A 14,697-nucleotide genomic window follows, 5' to 3' on the forward strand; every position below is an offset into this window, starting at 1 on the left:
ACTATTACCCCCTCCCCCCATGTCTTTATGCTTCTGGCCCTTTAATTAGATCATTAAAATAATGTCCATTTTTCTCCCTCTCTTACCTTTTTCCTTCTATAAATGTTATGTGTCATCTAGTCAGAACTGACTCATAATAGCTGATCCTCCAGTGGGTTTTCCAAGTCTATAAATCACACAGGAGATTGTCCACCTTTCTCCCAAGGAGCTGCTGGTGGATTCAAACTGTGAACATTTTGGTTGGCAGTGTAACTCCTTACCCATGAGGCCATCAAACTTCCTCTGGAAATGTTAGCCAATAACAATATGGTAATATCTGCTGGGTACAAAGCTTTGTCCCGAGAACATTTTCCATCATGGTTTGCCTCAGGGAATCCTGTACTGTTGTTTGCTGTTGTTTTTAAATCATGAATATGCAGATTTTTAAACACTGGTTGACTGGTTCACTCCTAAATAAAAGCTGCGTATCTTACTTTTACTCATATTTTATAAATTTAGGTCTATTCAGTGTGACATCTGGAAAGCCAGGGAGGGCAATGGTGGGCAGATTTCAGTGTTGTTGAATTTTATAAAATATAATTAGAATGATTGTATGAAACACGTGAATGAAGGATAGTGTGAAATACAAATGTCTATGAACTTTGTAAGCTAACCAGTATTTAATACAAATTCATTTAAAAAAAATTCTACTGAAGATTATCCAAAAACGACTGGAACAGCATATCAGCAGAGAACTGCCAGAAGTCCAGGCTGGGTTTAGAAGGGGTCATGGTACTAGGCATATTGTAGCTAATGTTAGATGGATTTTAGCAGAAAGCAGGGAAAACCAGAGGAATGTCTGTGTTTTGTTGATTATGCAAAGGCGTTTGACTGTGTGGATCATAACAAACTGTGGTTGACTCTGAGAAGAATGGGAATCCCAGAACACTTGATCATGCTAATGCAAAAACTATACTTGGACCAAGAGGCTGTCATCAGAACAGAGCAAGGAAACACTGCATGATTCAAAATTGGGAAGGGCGTACGTCAAGGATGTGTCCTATCTCCATACCTTTTCAACCTGTATGCAGAACAGACTATCCAGGAGGCTGGGCTCTATGAGGAGAAGTGTGGCATCAGGATTGGTGGAAGATCTATCAAGAATCTGCGTTATGCAGATGACACAAACCTGCTTGCTGAAGCTGAGGGGGCCCTGAAGTGCTTGCTGCAGAGGGTCAAGGACTATAGCCTTCAATATGGACTGAGGCTCAATGTCAAGAAGACAAAGATTCTCACCTCTGGACCAACTGGCGGCATCAGAATGGATGGTGAAGAGATTGAGATTGTTCACAGCTTTGGTTTGCTTGGCTCCATAGTCAACACTCTAGGCACCAGCAACCAGGAAATTAAAAAAACCTATTGTGATGGGAAAGTCTGCTGTAGGGACCTCTCCAAAGTATTGAAGAGCAATGGTGTCTCTCTGGAGACTAAGGTGCATCTGATACAGGCCATGGTCTTTGCAATCACTTGTTATGCATCCGAGAGTTGGACAATGACTAGGAAGGATAGGAGAATTGATGCCTTTGAGCTGTGGTGCTGGAGAAGAGCATTGAGGTACCATGGACTGCTAAGAAAACAAACAGATTCATCCTGGAGAGGGTTAAACTGGGCTGCTCCTCGGAGGCAAGGATCCTGAGGCTTCGTCTGACATACTTTGGACATGTTGTAAGGAGGGACTAGTCCTTGGAGAGGAACATCATGCTTGGGAGGGTGGAGGGACAGCGTAGGAGGGGAAGACCCTCTATAAGATGGATTTATTCAGTGACTAGGGTAATTGGGATAGGGTGTGTCAGAGTTAGATTGACACAGGATAGAGCACAGAGTTTAGGGCTGTTGTACATAGTGTCGCTATGAGTCACAAGTGACTTGATGGCACATAATAAGAACAGTAGCAACAAAAGGAAAAAAATTAAAGAATGATAAGAGGTAAGTTTAAAAAACCTTGAAAATGTGCTCAGTGAAAGGACAAAGGCAGGGGAGCACTGGTGTGATGTAAAATAAAGCACCGAGTGGTACAAAACCAAGAATGAAGAAAAGGAAGGACATTGAAAGTTAATTTTTCACTATGAACAAATCTCTTGCATGAAATGAGGATACTCTTTGATGTTGTCAGAAGATGGTATTCTGAGTTCTAGAATCTGCTGGAAATTTTCTAATAGTAGGTAACTGGACTCTTCGGATTTATGTGAATTAGTTAAAACAAAAAGTCTGCCCCAAGCACAAAACAGGCAAAGCTGACCTCGGGCCCTTATCACAAGGATAGGGAAGTGATGGAAGCACTTCTTTCCCTGCAAAGGAAATGCATCGAGGGAAAGACGGCAAGTTTATCTGCACACTGTTGATGAATCCACATTTAATGTGTTAACACAAAGAACAGCAGCGCTGGCATATTCCTTTTCCTTCATTGGGTAGTGGTCTAGCACAGAACAATGCGTTAATTTTGAGAAGCTGTCTCACATTTGAAACTGCAAGAACAATCAGTTGTTAAGGCAAGTCCCACTCATGGTGACCCCATACATGTCAGTGTAGAATTTTCTTCGACAAGACAGCGTTTTCAAAGACTGCTTTTTGGAAGTAGATCCCTGGGTCCTTCTCAGGTGTGCTTCTGAATGGACTCAAACCTACAACCTTCTGTTGATCAGGCAAGTTTGAAATCACTTGCATGCCTAGGATTTAAGGTTGTAAAGATAGCTGAAGAACACAAATATATGTACCCTTGACCAAGGTTCCATAAACACACGTTTCCTATTATCTATTGCACTATAATTTATAAAAATTTTGTGAAGAAATCTACAATCCACTGAATCTAATGTGGTTTTGTGTAGATTTTCATTAGGCCGAAGATGTGATATACTGAACACACACACTGACCCATACATAAATACATACAGGTAATTGACCAATTGACTTTATGGTGCTAAAATTTCAGAGATTCTCTGAGGGTTCAAAAAAAAAGCAGGATAAAAACACTGTAACATGAAAACAGTACGTACATTCCACTCTGAGATGTAAGGATGAAACTCAGACCTCACTGTCTTTTTATCCTTCTTCTCCTGAAGTCTTGGGTACTATTTATGTTTTTGTCATCTGACACAGAATGAGCCCTTTCCCTGAAAGTCAACTGACAGGAAAGCAGTTATGAAGACTCTGGGAGAGAGAATGAGGTGGGAGTGAATCTTCCTAACTTCTTTTTATGTATTTGAACTACAATATTTTGCATCTGAATGAAGCCGTGTAGTTGGTTGCTTTGTTGTGTTTTTTGGGTTTTTGGGGGTTTTTTTACAAGAAAGAGAGTAGGGTTAGTTCAAATAGACACTAAGAAATTAAGCAGAATTACTTGTACAAATACTGACTCCTAGTGGTAACATCATTTCCTTATATTTGGTTTTTTAAAAAATTATTTTATTTTATACTGGTTTACTTACAAAGTTTATAAAGTTCATATACATTGTTTTTCACATAAAACACTGGCGTATAAGTTTAATCATGACGCTATTTCTCACAATTTAAATTTATAATCAGACAAATAATCTAATAAATTTTAATTGATAATTACTTCCCCTAAAAATCATGCCATAAATGCTCATTTGATTAAAAAAATTTAATTCCTCTTCTGAACAGAATGGAATATTTCCTATGTGCCTTTAATAGCAATGCTCAAATTAAAAGCAAAGCAAAGCTCAAATCACTGAATAATCGTCATCTGTATAACATTATCAACATTACACTGATTTTATTTTGTCAGTTACTTCTTGTGTTCCAGAGAAGAGTGAAAATATACTCTATAGATGAATGTTTTGCTGTAATCCTTTTGGTTTTAAGTCAATCAAACAGCTAAAATGCATTCCTGCCATTTCTTTAGAGGAGAGATGGGAAATAGTTCAGCAAGAATCCAAATTCTGTAAAATAAACAGAAATCCAGTGTAAGACATTTTATTAGAGCTATTAGAAAAAGAAGCAAGGACCATAAACTTTATTAAATTTTTTTATATTAAAGAGTTAAAACAACTGCAAAGACAAAGAAAAAAGTTAATTCTTTTAAAAGCAACCAGAAGGAAAATTTGATGTGTTAGGGAGGGCTATCGGTCCAGTAGTATGGAGTTGTGCTGCCAACCTAAAAACTCCAATCCGCCAGCTCCTGTCCAAGGAAAAAGACAGGCAATCTGCCCTCGCGCAGTTTAGCTAGAGAGTCAGCTCTTGAGTGGGTTCTCGCATTAACAACAAAGAGGCAGTGCTAAATGACGTCTCAAGAAGCTGCACTGCAATCCCGAAGGCACATGGTTCAAAGCCACCAGCAGCTCCGTGACAGAAAGATGGGCAACCTCCTCCCCTGCAATTAACTGCTTCTGAAAACCCACCAGATGGTCAGCTAGCGGTCGGTTCTGACTCTACGGTACACAATAACAACAACCAACAATAAATACTGCCAAGCTCTGGTGGCTTAGTGGTAAGAATCAGCGCTGTAATCCTGAAGGCACATGGCTCAAATACAGCAACTGCTCCTTGAGAGAAAGATGGGCAGTGCAATTAACTGCCTCTGAAAACCTGTTGGAAGGTTAGTTATGGGTCGGTTCTGATGTGATGGTATACAACAACAACAATCAACAACAAACAGCACAGGGAGGTGCACTGCCAAACCTGAGGCTGAGATTCTCTGGCACTTTGACTCCACCAGCAGCTGAGAGACAAAGGAGGAAATTCTCCTCTGGTGTGATTTATAGCCTTGGCAACCCATTGGAAGGTCAGCAATCAGTCAGTTCTGATTTGATGGCAATGAGTGAGTATGTGAGGACAAACATTAGTTAAATAAAACTGCGTTCACTTTTGCTCTCTGACTATAGACTTAAGTCTATTATAGCCTATAGCCAAATGGGGCCCTTTACCTATTTCATTTTGAAGAATGTTTTGGAAATACAGCCACTCACTAATTTTTATAGTCTCAGTGTCTGCTTTTACTCTGCAGTAGAATTCATTAGTTGACACAAAGACTGTATAGTTCTCAAAATGGAAAATATTTTCTATCAACCTTTACAGAAAAGCTACCCAATCTCTGCTACAGTCAGCCCACTGGAAATCAAGCTGAAAACCAAGCCAATTTGTATTGTTGAGGATTTCTCATTATAGAATTTTATACATAAAAACTACTCATGAAATACTCTATTTCCCAAGCTCAATATCATACAAAAAATTACCCTTTATTACTGAGTTGTCATTGAAATCTGATGCTGATGTTAAAATGATGGTGTGATGAGGCCTTTATCAAAAAACTCCACATATCTCTAGTCAGGTCGAGGAATTCTTATTCTCAGTGTCACAGTTAGTCTCTTAAAATTACCGTTTTAGCTCTAGTTAGGAATTCAGGTTTACTTGGTTATACATTAACCAAAAGCTGGATTACTTAAGTGAACCAGTCTGGTCAGAGTATGTCATAATACTTAGAAGTCTGTCTTTCCCATTGACAGGCCTGATAGAAATGTGAAGATAAGAATCAGTAGTCTCATTTTTCTTCAAATGACTGCTAACATCTTCACAGCCTTCAATTACATAACCAGAGTCTGCCACTGGCTTAGAGGATATCTAAGTAATTCTACTGATCTTGCAAACAAGGGGCTTGACCATGTCCTTGAGGGACTTTCCTGATACCTCCTACAGTTCCTTGTGGTAGGGCTGGAATTAACATCTAGTCTTTTGATTTCTTGTTCCAGTTCCCTTTTCTTCCTTCTCAGTTTCCTCAGTCTATGAACTAATTTTGTAATTGTCATACAATATACAAATAATATTTTAATATTGTTTTGATAGTATTGCTAATATTTACTGTACCTTAATGCAAAGATTTATTTTTTAAAAATCCAAGGCAAAATATTGAAAATTAAAGACAATGGTCCATTATAATAGGAAATAGGTATCAAGTACACAGATGTTGTTACTGTCAAGTAGAGTAACTATAACTCACAGAAACCCTATTAACAACAGAACGTTGCACTATCCTGTGCCATCTTCTTCACCATTAATATAGCTGAGCTCACTGATACAGTCCCTGTGTCAATCCATCAAGCACAGAACAGGGATGAATAGATTATATACAGAAAATTCTTAAGAATAATATACTCTATTTCTATGCTGTGAGCAAACTGATGCCTAACTAGGAAAAGCAGTGGTGCTTGTTGGAATAGAGTATGTCACTGAAAATGAACCTTTCTAACACTACTGCTTCATGAAAAAACGTTTTCTGTAGGGAAAAAAAGAGCAAAGCTAAATTTAATTAATTCTATTATTGTTGACAGTGTTATGTTCTGTAGAGTTGGAAATTACCTTTTAATGGGTTTTCAGGGGCTGTAAATTGAATAGGAGGAGACTGCCAATTTGTCTCTCGGAGAAGCTGGGAGATTCAAACTGCCTGCCAATGGGCTAGCAGCGCAACTCCTTACCCTCCAGCCTGCCAAAGCTCCCTAATTATTTGTTGCTGTGTACCTACCATCTAGTCACAACTAACCCACAGCTGACCCTCTACTGGGTTTTCAGAGGCAGTTAATTACTCACACAGGAGACTGTCCATCTTTCTCCTGTAGAGCAGATGGTAGATTCAAACCACATACCTTTGCATTGGGCAGCACAACTCGTTATCACTAAGCTATCTGAACTTCCTAATTCATTACTATAAATAGTCCCATAGCCCCTAGAAGTTTCTTAATTCTATTTTTAAATGGGCGAGGAGAAAGTTAAAAGGCAGCAGAGCAAGAGGGCAGAGAGAAGCCACTACCTCATTCTTTGATGGATATGAAGCCAACCTGTGTACCAAAATTAAGGCCATCTCGAACATGGGAGAAAAACTTGTTGGGGTGGCAGGATGTGCACAGGTTGAGTTCCTCGTTCTGATCCTGAATATTCTGTGGAAGAATTCCTCCTCGTTCTAGAAGAACCCTTAGGATAAAGATTTTTCGAAAGATAGGATTAGTTTAATTTACCAATAGCCAAAACAATGTGAAAAAAGTATGGGTATTGATATAATAGAGTTATGAGAAAGACCTACATGGAACAATGTAAACTGCTATTCAGTTTAGTCAGGAAATGTCTACAAGCATTTGTTATACAAGTCATAAATTAACCATATTTTCTGGCAGAAATTTTTGAGTTCAGAATTTTACAATCAAAATAAACTATTTACTCAAATGGAACCTTATGTTTTTAGACAAGACTCACTCGATTCAGATATAACAAGCTTTTGATCAGCTGGCCTTCTTATGGCCTTTCCTCCTATTAACAATATTTTTCACAAAATACGTGTTTCTCCACAGACACTTTATATGAAATATGACTAAACACTACTGATATTTATTCCACAAGTCACATTTAAAAATAAATTTCAATCCTTAGTACTTATGTGCGTTATGGAACAGAATTTAGGCAAGGTTTTGCTGACAGGAACAGAAACACAATTCAAATGAAACAGCAATTCTCCTCTGTAGAAATGACAAGTATTTTTTAGCAGTTATTAATAGAAAACGTCATTAATTCAGGAATATATGACGTTATAAAAATGTCATGAAGAATGACTGTATGTTTATATTATCCCACATTTTACTAAGAAATACATTTGTCTAGTTAAAAATTAAGAATAAAAAAAATTTAAGAATCATTTAAAATGTTAGCTTCCTCATAATCTATTACAACTAAGAGAATTTAATTGAAGAACGTCTGTGAAGTAAAATACATGCTAATTATAAATATGAAGTTAAGAGTTTATCTCATAAAATCATGTGCCAATTTTTTCTGACTTTACTTTTAAATTGGTAAGAGAGATCAGATATGAAAATGTCTGTTATTCAAGTTGAAAAGCAAATAAATTTCATAAAGTGGGTTTTTGTGAACGTATGTTATATTCACATATTTAAAAGTCTACTAAATGTCTACTGCCTCAATTTTTCTTGGCATTACTAACAAGTTTTTTTAAAGATTATGACAGAAGCTATAACCAAACTTGCAATTTTTAAATCAAACATACCTGGTGGCTTTACTGATGTCAATATAAGGATCTGGTGAGTCAAGTAGTCGTACACATTTGGGATCAAGATTGTGAAATGCCTTTGCTGATTCCCTTGGGAGAGTAAAACAGCAAGATCCCACTGAAGGACCAAGTACAACAATAATGTCTTCCAGACTACAGCCATATTCTGCTACCATAGCATTCACTGTAGCCATAGCAACACCTAGCAAAGTACCTTTCCAACCTAGTAAATAGGAAAGGAAAAAAGGAAGTTAAAACACAACTAAATTTCACCTTCCATTTACATCTAAGTTAAAATAAACAGCATTAATTGTGTAGTTTTCCAAGTCCAAAAATTAGTATATCACAAAATTACATTACAGCACTAGATTTTAAGAGAGATATTACATATAATGCATCTTATAAAGAAAAGACAGAATTCCCTTCTACTTTCATTTGAAAATATCCTATACTTCAAGTTTCTTCTGAGGCTATTCCTTCTTAGCCTTCTCTCTCTTCCCTTCACCTTTTAAAACAAAATAAATCTGTTCTATTTCAGTCAATAGGGAGCTCTAGAGACTCAGTGCTAAGGAGTAGCACTACCAACTCAAAGGCACGCGGTTCGAATCCATCACCTGCTTCACTGCAGAAAAATCTCCTCTTATGCAATTTACAGCGTCTGAAAACTTGCTGGGGGTCTGCCATGAATCTGTTCCCACTCAATGGCACCAAACAATATTCAATCAATAGGTCCTTTTCTGACCTTTCCCCATTTGCCCAACTTTCCTTTCCAGCAGATCCCATGCTTGTTCTACAATTAAATCACTGTCTCCATTCTTATTCTCATCCAATTACCAAAAGTAAAAATCTAAGAGTAGACTTAAGTAACAAATGATAATCTCATTTTATATATAAGAACTGTGATTCAAATTTAAAATAACTTTTGACAACATCACATGACAAACCTGATCATTAACCATCCTTTTTAATATAACTAAGGCAAGAGAAAAATATATTACTTTCTTCTTTATCTATGTAGAGCAAAGTGGGCTTTACTGGAAAGCAGAAGGAAATGAGAAGATTATCTCTCATTTTATATAGAATCGTAACTACTAATAATCTAAAATACCTAAAGAAAACAAAATTCTCTAACTTTAACACAATAACCCCTTGCCATCAGGTTGATTCTGACCCATGCTGGACACATGCTACCATAGGAGAATTGCTTCCTGAGATTGTTTAGAGTCAACTTAACAAGTAATAACAGTAATCTTATGGAAACAGATCACCAGGCTTCTCTTCCATGGAACCTCTGAGTGAGTCTGAACTTTCAACAAATGGTTTCTAAAAGAACTCTTCTTTGTGCTAATCTTCAGAGGATCATTGGATCAACCAGACTAAAGCCACCTTAAATTTCCAAACCTAACTTGCTTTTTCTTACCTTCATACCTTTACACATTACAGTTATGCATTCATATCGGCAGATGCCTAACATTCCTATCCCTGTTGTCTGGATCCCAAGATTCTCACCCAGAGGCAGTACAGTGGGAAATATTTTAAAAACATGAAGGTCTTTTTCTGTGATCTCACTAATAAAGAGGTGCTACTGGCATTTTGAGTTCTGAAGGCTAATTTCATTTTTCTACTATTTGGAACCTCTGGTAGCTTAATGGTAATGAGTTGTGCTGCTAACCTGAAGGAACACAGTTGGAATGAATCCACCAATTGCTCCATGAGATGGACAAGCTTCTCGCATGTCATATACTGCCTCTAAAAACCCGCTGGAGAGTCAGCTATGCGTTGGTTCTTACTTGATGATAAACAATACTTGATTTACTGAAAAATAATTGTTTCCTTTCTCTGGCAGGTTTCTACTTTCTATAGGTTTTACAGAGAGCTCTGTTGGCATAGTCCATAGACAGCTGTGCTAACCTCTCTGGAGGCTTGAACCCACCAGCTCTATAGGAGAAAGATGAGCAATCTCCCTCTAGGAGATTTACAGCCTCTGAAAACCTGCTGGAGTGTCAGCTGTAAGTCATTTCATTCGATGGCAATGAGAAGAATTCACACAGGGAGTTTACTATAGAATTTTTCCTGTACCCTAAGAATTAGGAAAATCCTAAATGATTGTGTATACTTACCAGAGTGAGCAACCCCACATGCTTTTTTGACAGGGTCTGCAAAAACTATTGGTAGGCAGTCAGCACCAAGAGCCGCTATTGTGACCCCTCTCTGATTTGTGATTATTCCATCGTAAGATTCAGGCTCCTTCCTTCCCATAATCCACACGTCACTGGCATGATCAGTCTAATTCCAAAGGTATATAATAAAATTTTTTTGAAAGTGAGATTTATCATATCAAAGGTTTTTTAGTACCAATTTCAGTACTGATGTGCAAAATTACTGTAAGATTACCAGCATTCACTCAATCTACCGCTCCTGCATAAGGAAGGAAGGAGCCTGGAATGAGATCCTTTAAAGCAGTTCAGCCATTCAAGTTCAGCAGCATGTGAATGGAAAACCAGTTTGCTTTGCAAACATTTACTCAAATAACAACAGAAAAATAAGGCAGGCAGTTCCCAGTAACCCTCAGGAGAAAAGTCACAGCAATGTGCTCCCACAAAGATTACAACCTGAGATTCCCTGGGGTTACTTCTATCTTATAGAACTGCTGAGTCAGAATCCATCCAACAGCATAAAACCCATTACAAAATAACCAAATTTACTCATCATTTAACATTGATGCTGTTGTGTACCATCGAGTTAGAACCGACTCATAGCTGACACTCCAGCAGGTTCTTTTTCAAAGGCAGATAATTGCTTGGGAGGAGACTGCCCATCTTTGTCCCACAGGGCAGCTGGTAGCCTCAAACCATGTGCCTTTGGGATTGCAGCGCAGCTTCTTGGCACTAGGCCACCAACTTCATAATCTGAGAATTTTATTAAAAGGAATATTCCAAGGAAAAGATATTTAATACTATGTATTTAATACATAAAAGTCCTTTATTAACGTCTCTCAATGACAACTGAGTAAAGTTCTAACCAGAAGTGTTTTCCATGAAGTTTTTGCTTTATTAAAGGAAGTTAAACCAATTAACAAACCAGTCATGTTCCTACTGTTTCCTAGACTCATGATAGTGCTCCAATCACATCAATTGAGATCCCTGTTTTTCCTTGTGTTGAGTCAGGAAGATAACAGCCTCTCCTCTCCCCCCCATTCAGGACCCTAACTTCTAAAATCAACTGAGTAGTGGAACTTATTATACTCTTTGAGATTTAGCTATAGTTTTAAAAGTGAGGAGCTTCCAGTAAAATAAAATCAAAGACTTAATCTTTAGGCCATAGTGTATAGATTGGCCCAAACATTATCCTAAAACTATAAAAAAAACAACAGATGCAAAAATGCTAAATGGCTTGATTGAAGCCCATGTAGTCACTGATCAAATCAAGAACATACTTTTGAATTTACGTAATGTGAAGTAAAAGTTTACCTTTATTCGATAAAATTTCTCTGCATTAAATCCTGCAGCATGCGCCAACCTACGCAGATTTTCCTGAACTACAGCCTTGGGATCTCTCCGTTTGGAACTACTGAAGAGATTTAATGAGCTGAGAGTTGGTACATAAGATATTCCACCTGCTCGTGTAGTAAATCCGTGTAAGAAAATGTCTATTGGAAAATAAGTAGTGGAAATTAAAAAGAAAACTGCATAATGGAGAGTAAAGCATCACAAAACCCAGTTTCTCAGTAAGATACTCTTTGCCTCCCTTCATCAGCACTGTCTTACCTGGTTTTTAATTTCTATAGCACAATGTGCTCTTAATCCACACTGCTTTGTGTTTGTCTTAACTTTTCTATGGGATTACTGCTCTTCAAAAAATACTTGCAATTTCATTTGTCTTTTTGTACCCAACAACATGGAGCATAAATATTCTTTATTAAAAAAATAGGACTATTTTAAATTTCCCTTATGAACACACTAATGAGGCGGTCTCAGAATTTCTAAACAATTGTTTTAAGTCTCAAATATCATTTTAAAGGGGGTTCTCTGAGAGGTTTGTCTTAAAGCTGAACCTGCATAGAGCAAATTTACTTACTTAGTTGGCTTCCAAAGGACTTATGGCCATTAAATCCTTAGCACTTGACAACTCAAGTTGTCAAGTAACACATGGTACAAAATTCCATAAGCCAGTAACATAAAGATGAAAAAAGGGGCCCTTTAGAGTAGTGAGAGAAGATCTTCACCCTGAAACCCACAGCGTCCCTTTTCAGCAGGAAGTAGCTAAGAGAATACGCCATCCCCTTTTCCTTATGACTCAGGGTGAAGTCTCTCTCAGGGAGGAGTGATAGGGAATGGCAAAGGACACACTGACAAAGAAGATTAATCAGAACTGGCTTTGACAAACACTGTGGCATTTGGACAAGAACAAACTGGGAGGAGGGTAGAGAGAATGGTGCAGCGGTGAATGAATGGAAACCCAAAATCTCTGTAAATGTTTATGAAAATTAATAAAATATAATTATAGAAAAAAAATTTTTTAAAAAGATGAAAAAAGGAAAAGGAGGGGAATATTCTCTAAGAAAAAGTTGCTTTTAATGTACACAGTAAAAACAGCAAATGGTGTTTAATATACCTGGAATCAAAGGTGATGTGATAATGGTTAATTCTCCTCTCAGTGAGGGCAGACTTCTCAAATATGTTTTTATTTCATTCTGGATTTCTTCCACGTCTTGAGTGGTAGCGTTTCTTCCGGTAGGTTGTTTCAAGAGACCTCCCCACAAAGCCATCTGTAAATCTTCAAACTCAAAACTATAAACATCAGTGAAGAGCTGATCAATAAAAGCCTTCATTAATGTCTTCCTGTGCACTGGTACAATTACCTTAATGCTGCTCAAGTTATTTTCATCAATTTTCTGTTTAATGGTATACAGACAGGCAACTGTGCTGGCACTGCTAACAGTCTCAAATTCTCTCAAGAGAGCAGATAACTCATGGTTTACTTCCAGCTCACAATTATGCTCACCATCATTTTCGCTACCGATGTCATTGCAACACATTATGCAAAAGAACTTGGTATTGGCTGCACGATGGTATCGAACAGCATCCAAAGCTTTCAGTAACTTCTGATGGTTTTTCTGAGAGTTCCATTTCAAACAAAATAGATCAATCAAGACTGCTTCTGCCATCTTTAATATTGTAAAAAGACTTTTGTGCCCAGTAAGTCACCTGTAAAGAATAACCGGCATAACTAAAAATGTTAAACTTGTGGTTGTAACAGAAAACTGTGGCTGAATTTTTTTAAAGTAATTGCATTGATATGAAAGTCTAACTGTAAAGGATTAAAGATAGAGTCCAAAAGCTAGTCTACTATTTGGCAAAACAGAGACAAAAAAAAAAGTAATCTCTTCATTTACCTTTGGGGGGGGGTATGTGTTCTTATACACCTTTCCAGCATAACAATTCATACATATAAATGAAACAAATTTTAAGTAGAGAATTACTTGCAGGCTTAGACAAAGGCTTACTTTTTATTTTCAGGGTACCAATCTGATATAACATAGATTCGTGTATCAGGTGACACTGATTCCTGTGAAATACCACTTCCGAAACAACATGCCTTTGGAAACTATGAACTGATAAATGTCAATAGTTCTAGAAAGGCTTCAGGCCTTTTGTTCCTAGGGTCACTATGTGTCGTGCTCCACTCGAAGGCAATCAACAACAAGGGAGCTATGTTAAAATCACATTTCTTGAGGGAGCTAAAAGATGAGAGACTGATAAATTTCTCTTCAAGACCGATACAGAACTCTTGGTGATGCAAGATATTCAGCTGATAAAAACAACCCACTCCCAGCAGTTTCCTGCGACCATGACTTGGCGATCTGATTCAATAATAATTTAAAAACCTACTGCTTTTTCAGGGAGGGATGGCGGCCTAATGGTGAAGAGTTGTGCTGTCAACCCGAAGGCAAGTGGTTCGAGTCCACCAATGGCTTCGAGGAAGAAACATTGGCAAGACTCCTCCTGTGTGATTTATAGCTTCAGAAAACCTATTCTTACTACACTGCACACCCCTTCCACTGCCTGACCACCTCCACTCTCTGGAAGAGACTGCTTCCCACCTCCTTCCTTCTCCCCAGGCAGGTTTTCACAGCTCCAGCTGGCGGCTGCTCTCCTTCTGGTGATTCCCCACCGTGAGAGGGAGTGTCCTCCGGAGGCCTCGGTCAGTCTGCACTCCTCGTGCTACAGGCTCCAGCTAAAGCTCATCTCACCAGTTCTGCAAAGTGCTTAGAGAAGCGAGGCGTGGGGGTGACCTGCACCTTCGCCTCTGCACCTTTGCCATCTGAATTCCAACAAACTAGCCACTGTCCTAGGCTTCCACTGCCCGGTCCCTGCCCACCACCTGCCCCTGTCTGCACCTCACACTATCTGCCGTGAGCTCTGTTAGGATTCGGGGATTCCCTCATCCCAGGTCACGTCCTGAGACTGAAGGAAACCAGGATTCCGTGAGCGTGTCTCTAACAGCCCGGCTGCGGAGCCCTGACGCCCACCTCACCTCACCTCACCGCCGACGGACGGGCTTCTCGTCGCTCCGCTGCTGAGAGTCTGGGGTCGGCGCAGGAGGCGGGGAGCAGGGTGCGCCGTCTAGCAGGGCGGCGGGGAGCGGGGTGC

General features: G+C 38.6%; 1 protein-coding gene across 1 annotated transcript; it reads right to left on the reverse strand.

The window, feature by feature from the left end:
• Positions 1 to 6,800: 6,800 nt before the first annotated feature.
• On the reverse strand, positions 6,801 to 13,211 carry LACC1 (laccase (multicopper oxidoreductase) domain containing 1). The gene is made up of 5 exons (XM_006884562.1): positions 12,659 to 13,211; positions 11,515 to 11,693; positions 10,165 to 10,330; positions 8,042 to 8,267; positions 6,801 to 6,960 (listed from the first exon to the last, which is right to left on the reverse strand). The coding sequence occupies exons 1-5, from the start codon at positions 13,209 to 13,211 to the stop codon at positions 6,801 to 6,803; spliced, it is 1,284 nt and encodes a 427-aa protein (XP_006884624.1).
• Between the last annotated feature and the right edge of the window lie 1,486 nt (positions 13,212 to 14,697).

Source organism: Elephantulus edwardii, unplaced genomic scaffold (assembly GCF_000299155.1).
Source record: "Elephantulus edwardii isolate Elephantulus edwardi_28Jun2011 unplaced genomic scaffold, EleEdw1.0 scaffold00036, whole genome shotgun sequence".
Classification (NCBI taxonomy): Eukaryota; Metazoa; Chordata; class Mammalia; order Macroscelidea; family Macroscelididae; genus Elephantulus; species Elephantulus edwardii.

Bases quoted from the DNA above. Each gene is read 5' to 3' on its own strand.
- LACC1 (XM_006884562.1), bottom strand. From the start codon at position 13,211: ATGGCAGAAGCAGTCTTGATTGATCTATTTTGTTTGAAATGGAACTCT. The intron at 10,331-11,514 runs GTAAACTTTTAC...CTTTGGAATTAG, and splicing joins AGAAATTTTATCGAATAAAG to ACTGATCATGCCAGTGACGT. The intron at 8,268-10,164 runs GTAAGTATACAC...CCTATTTACTAG, and splicing joins ATGTGGGGTTGCTCACTCTG to GTTGGAAAGGTACTTTGCTA.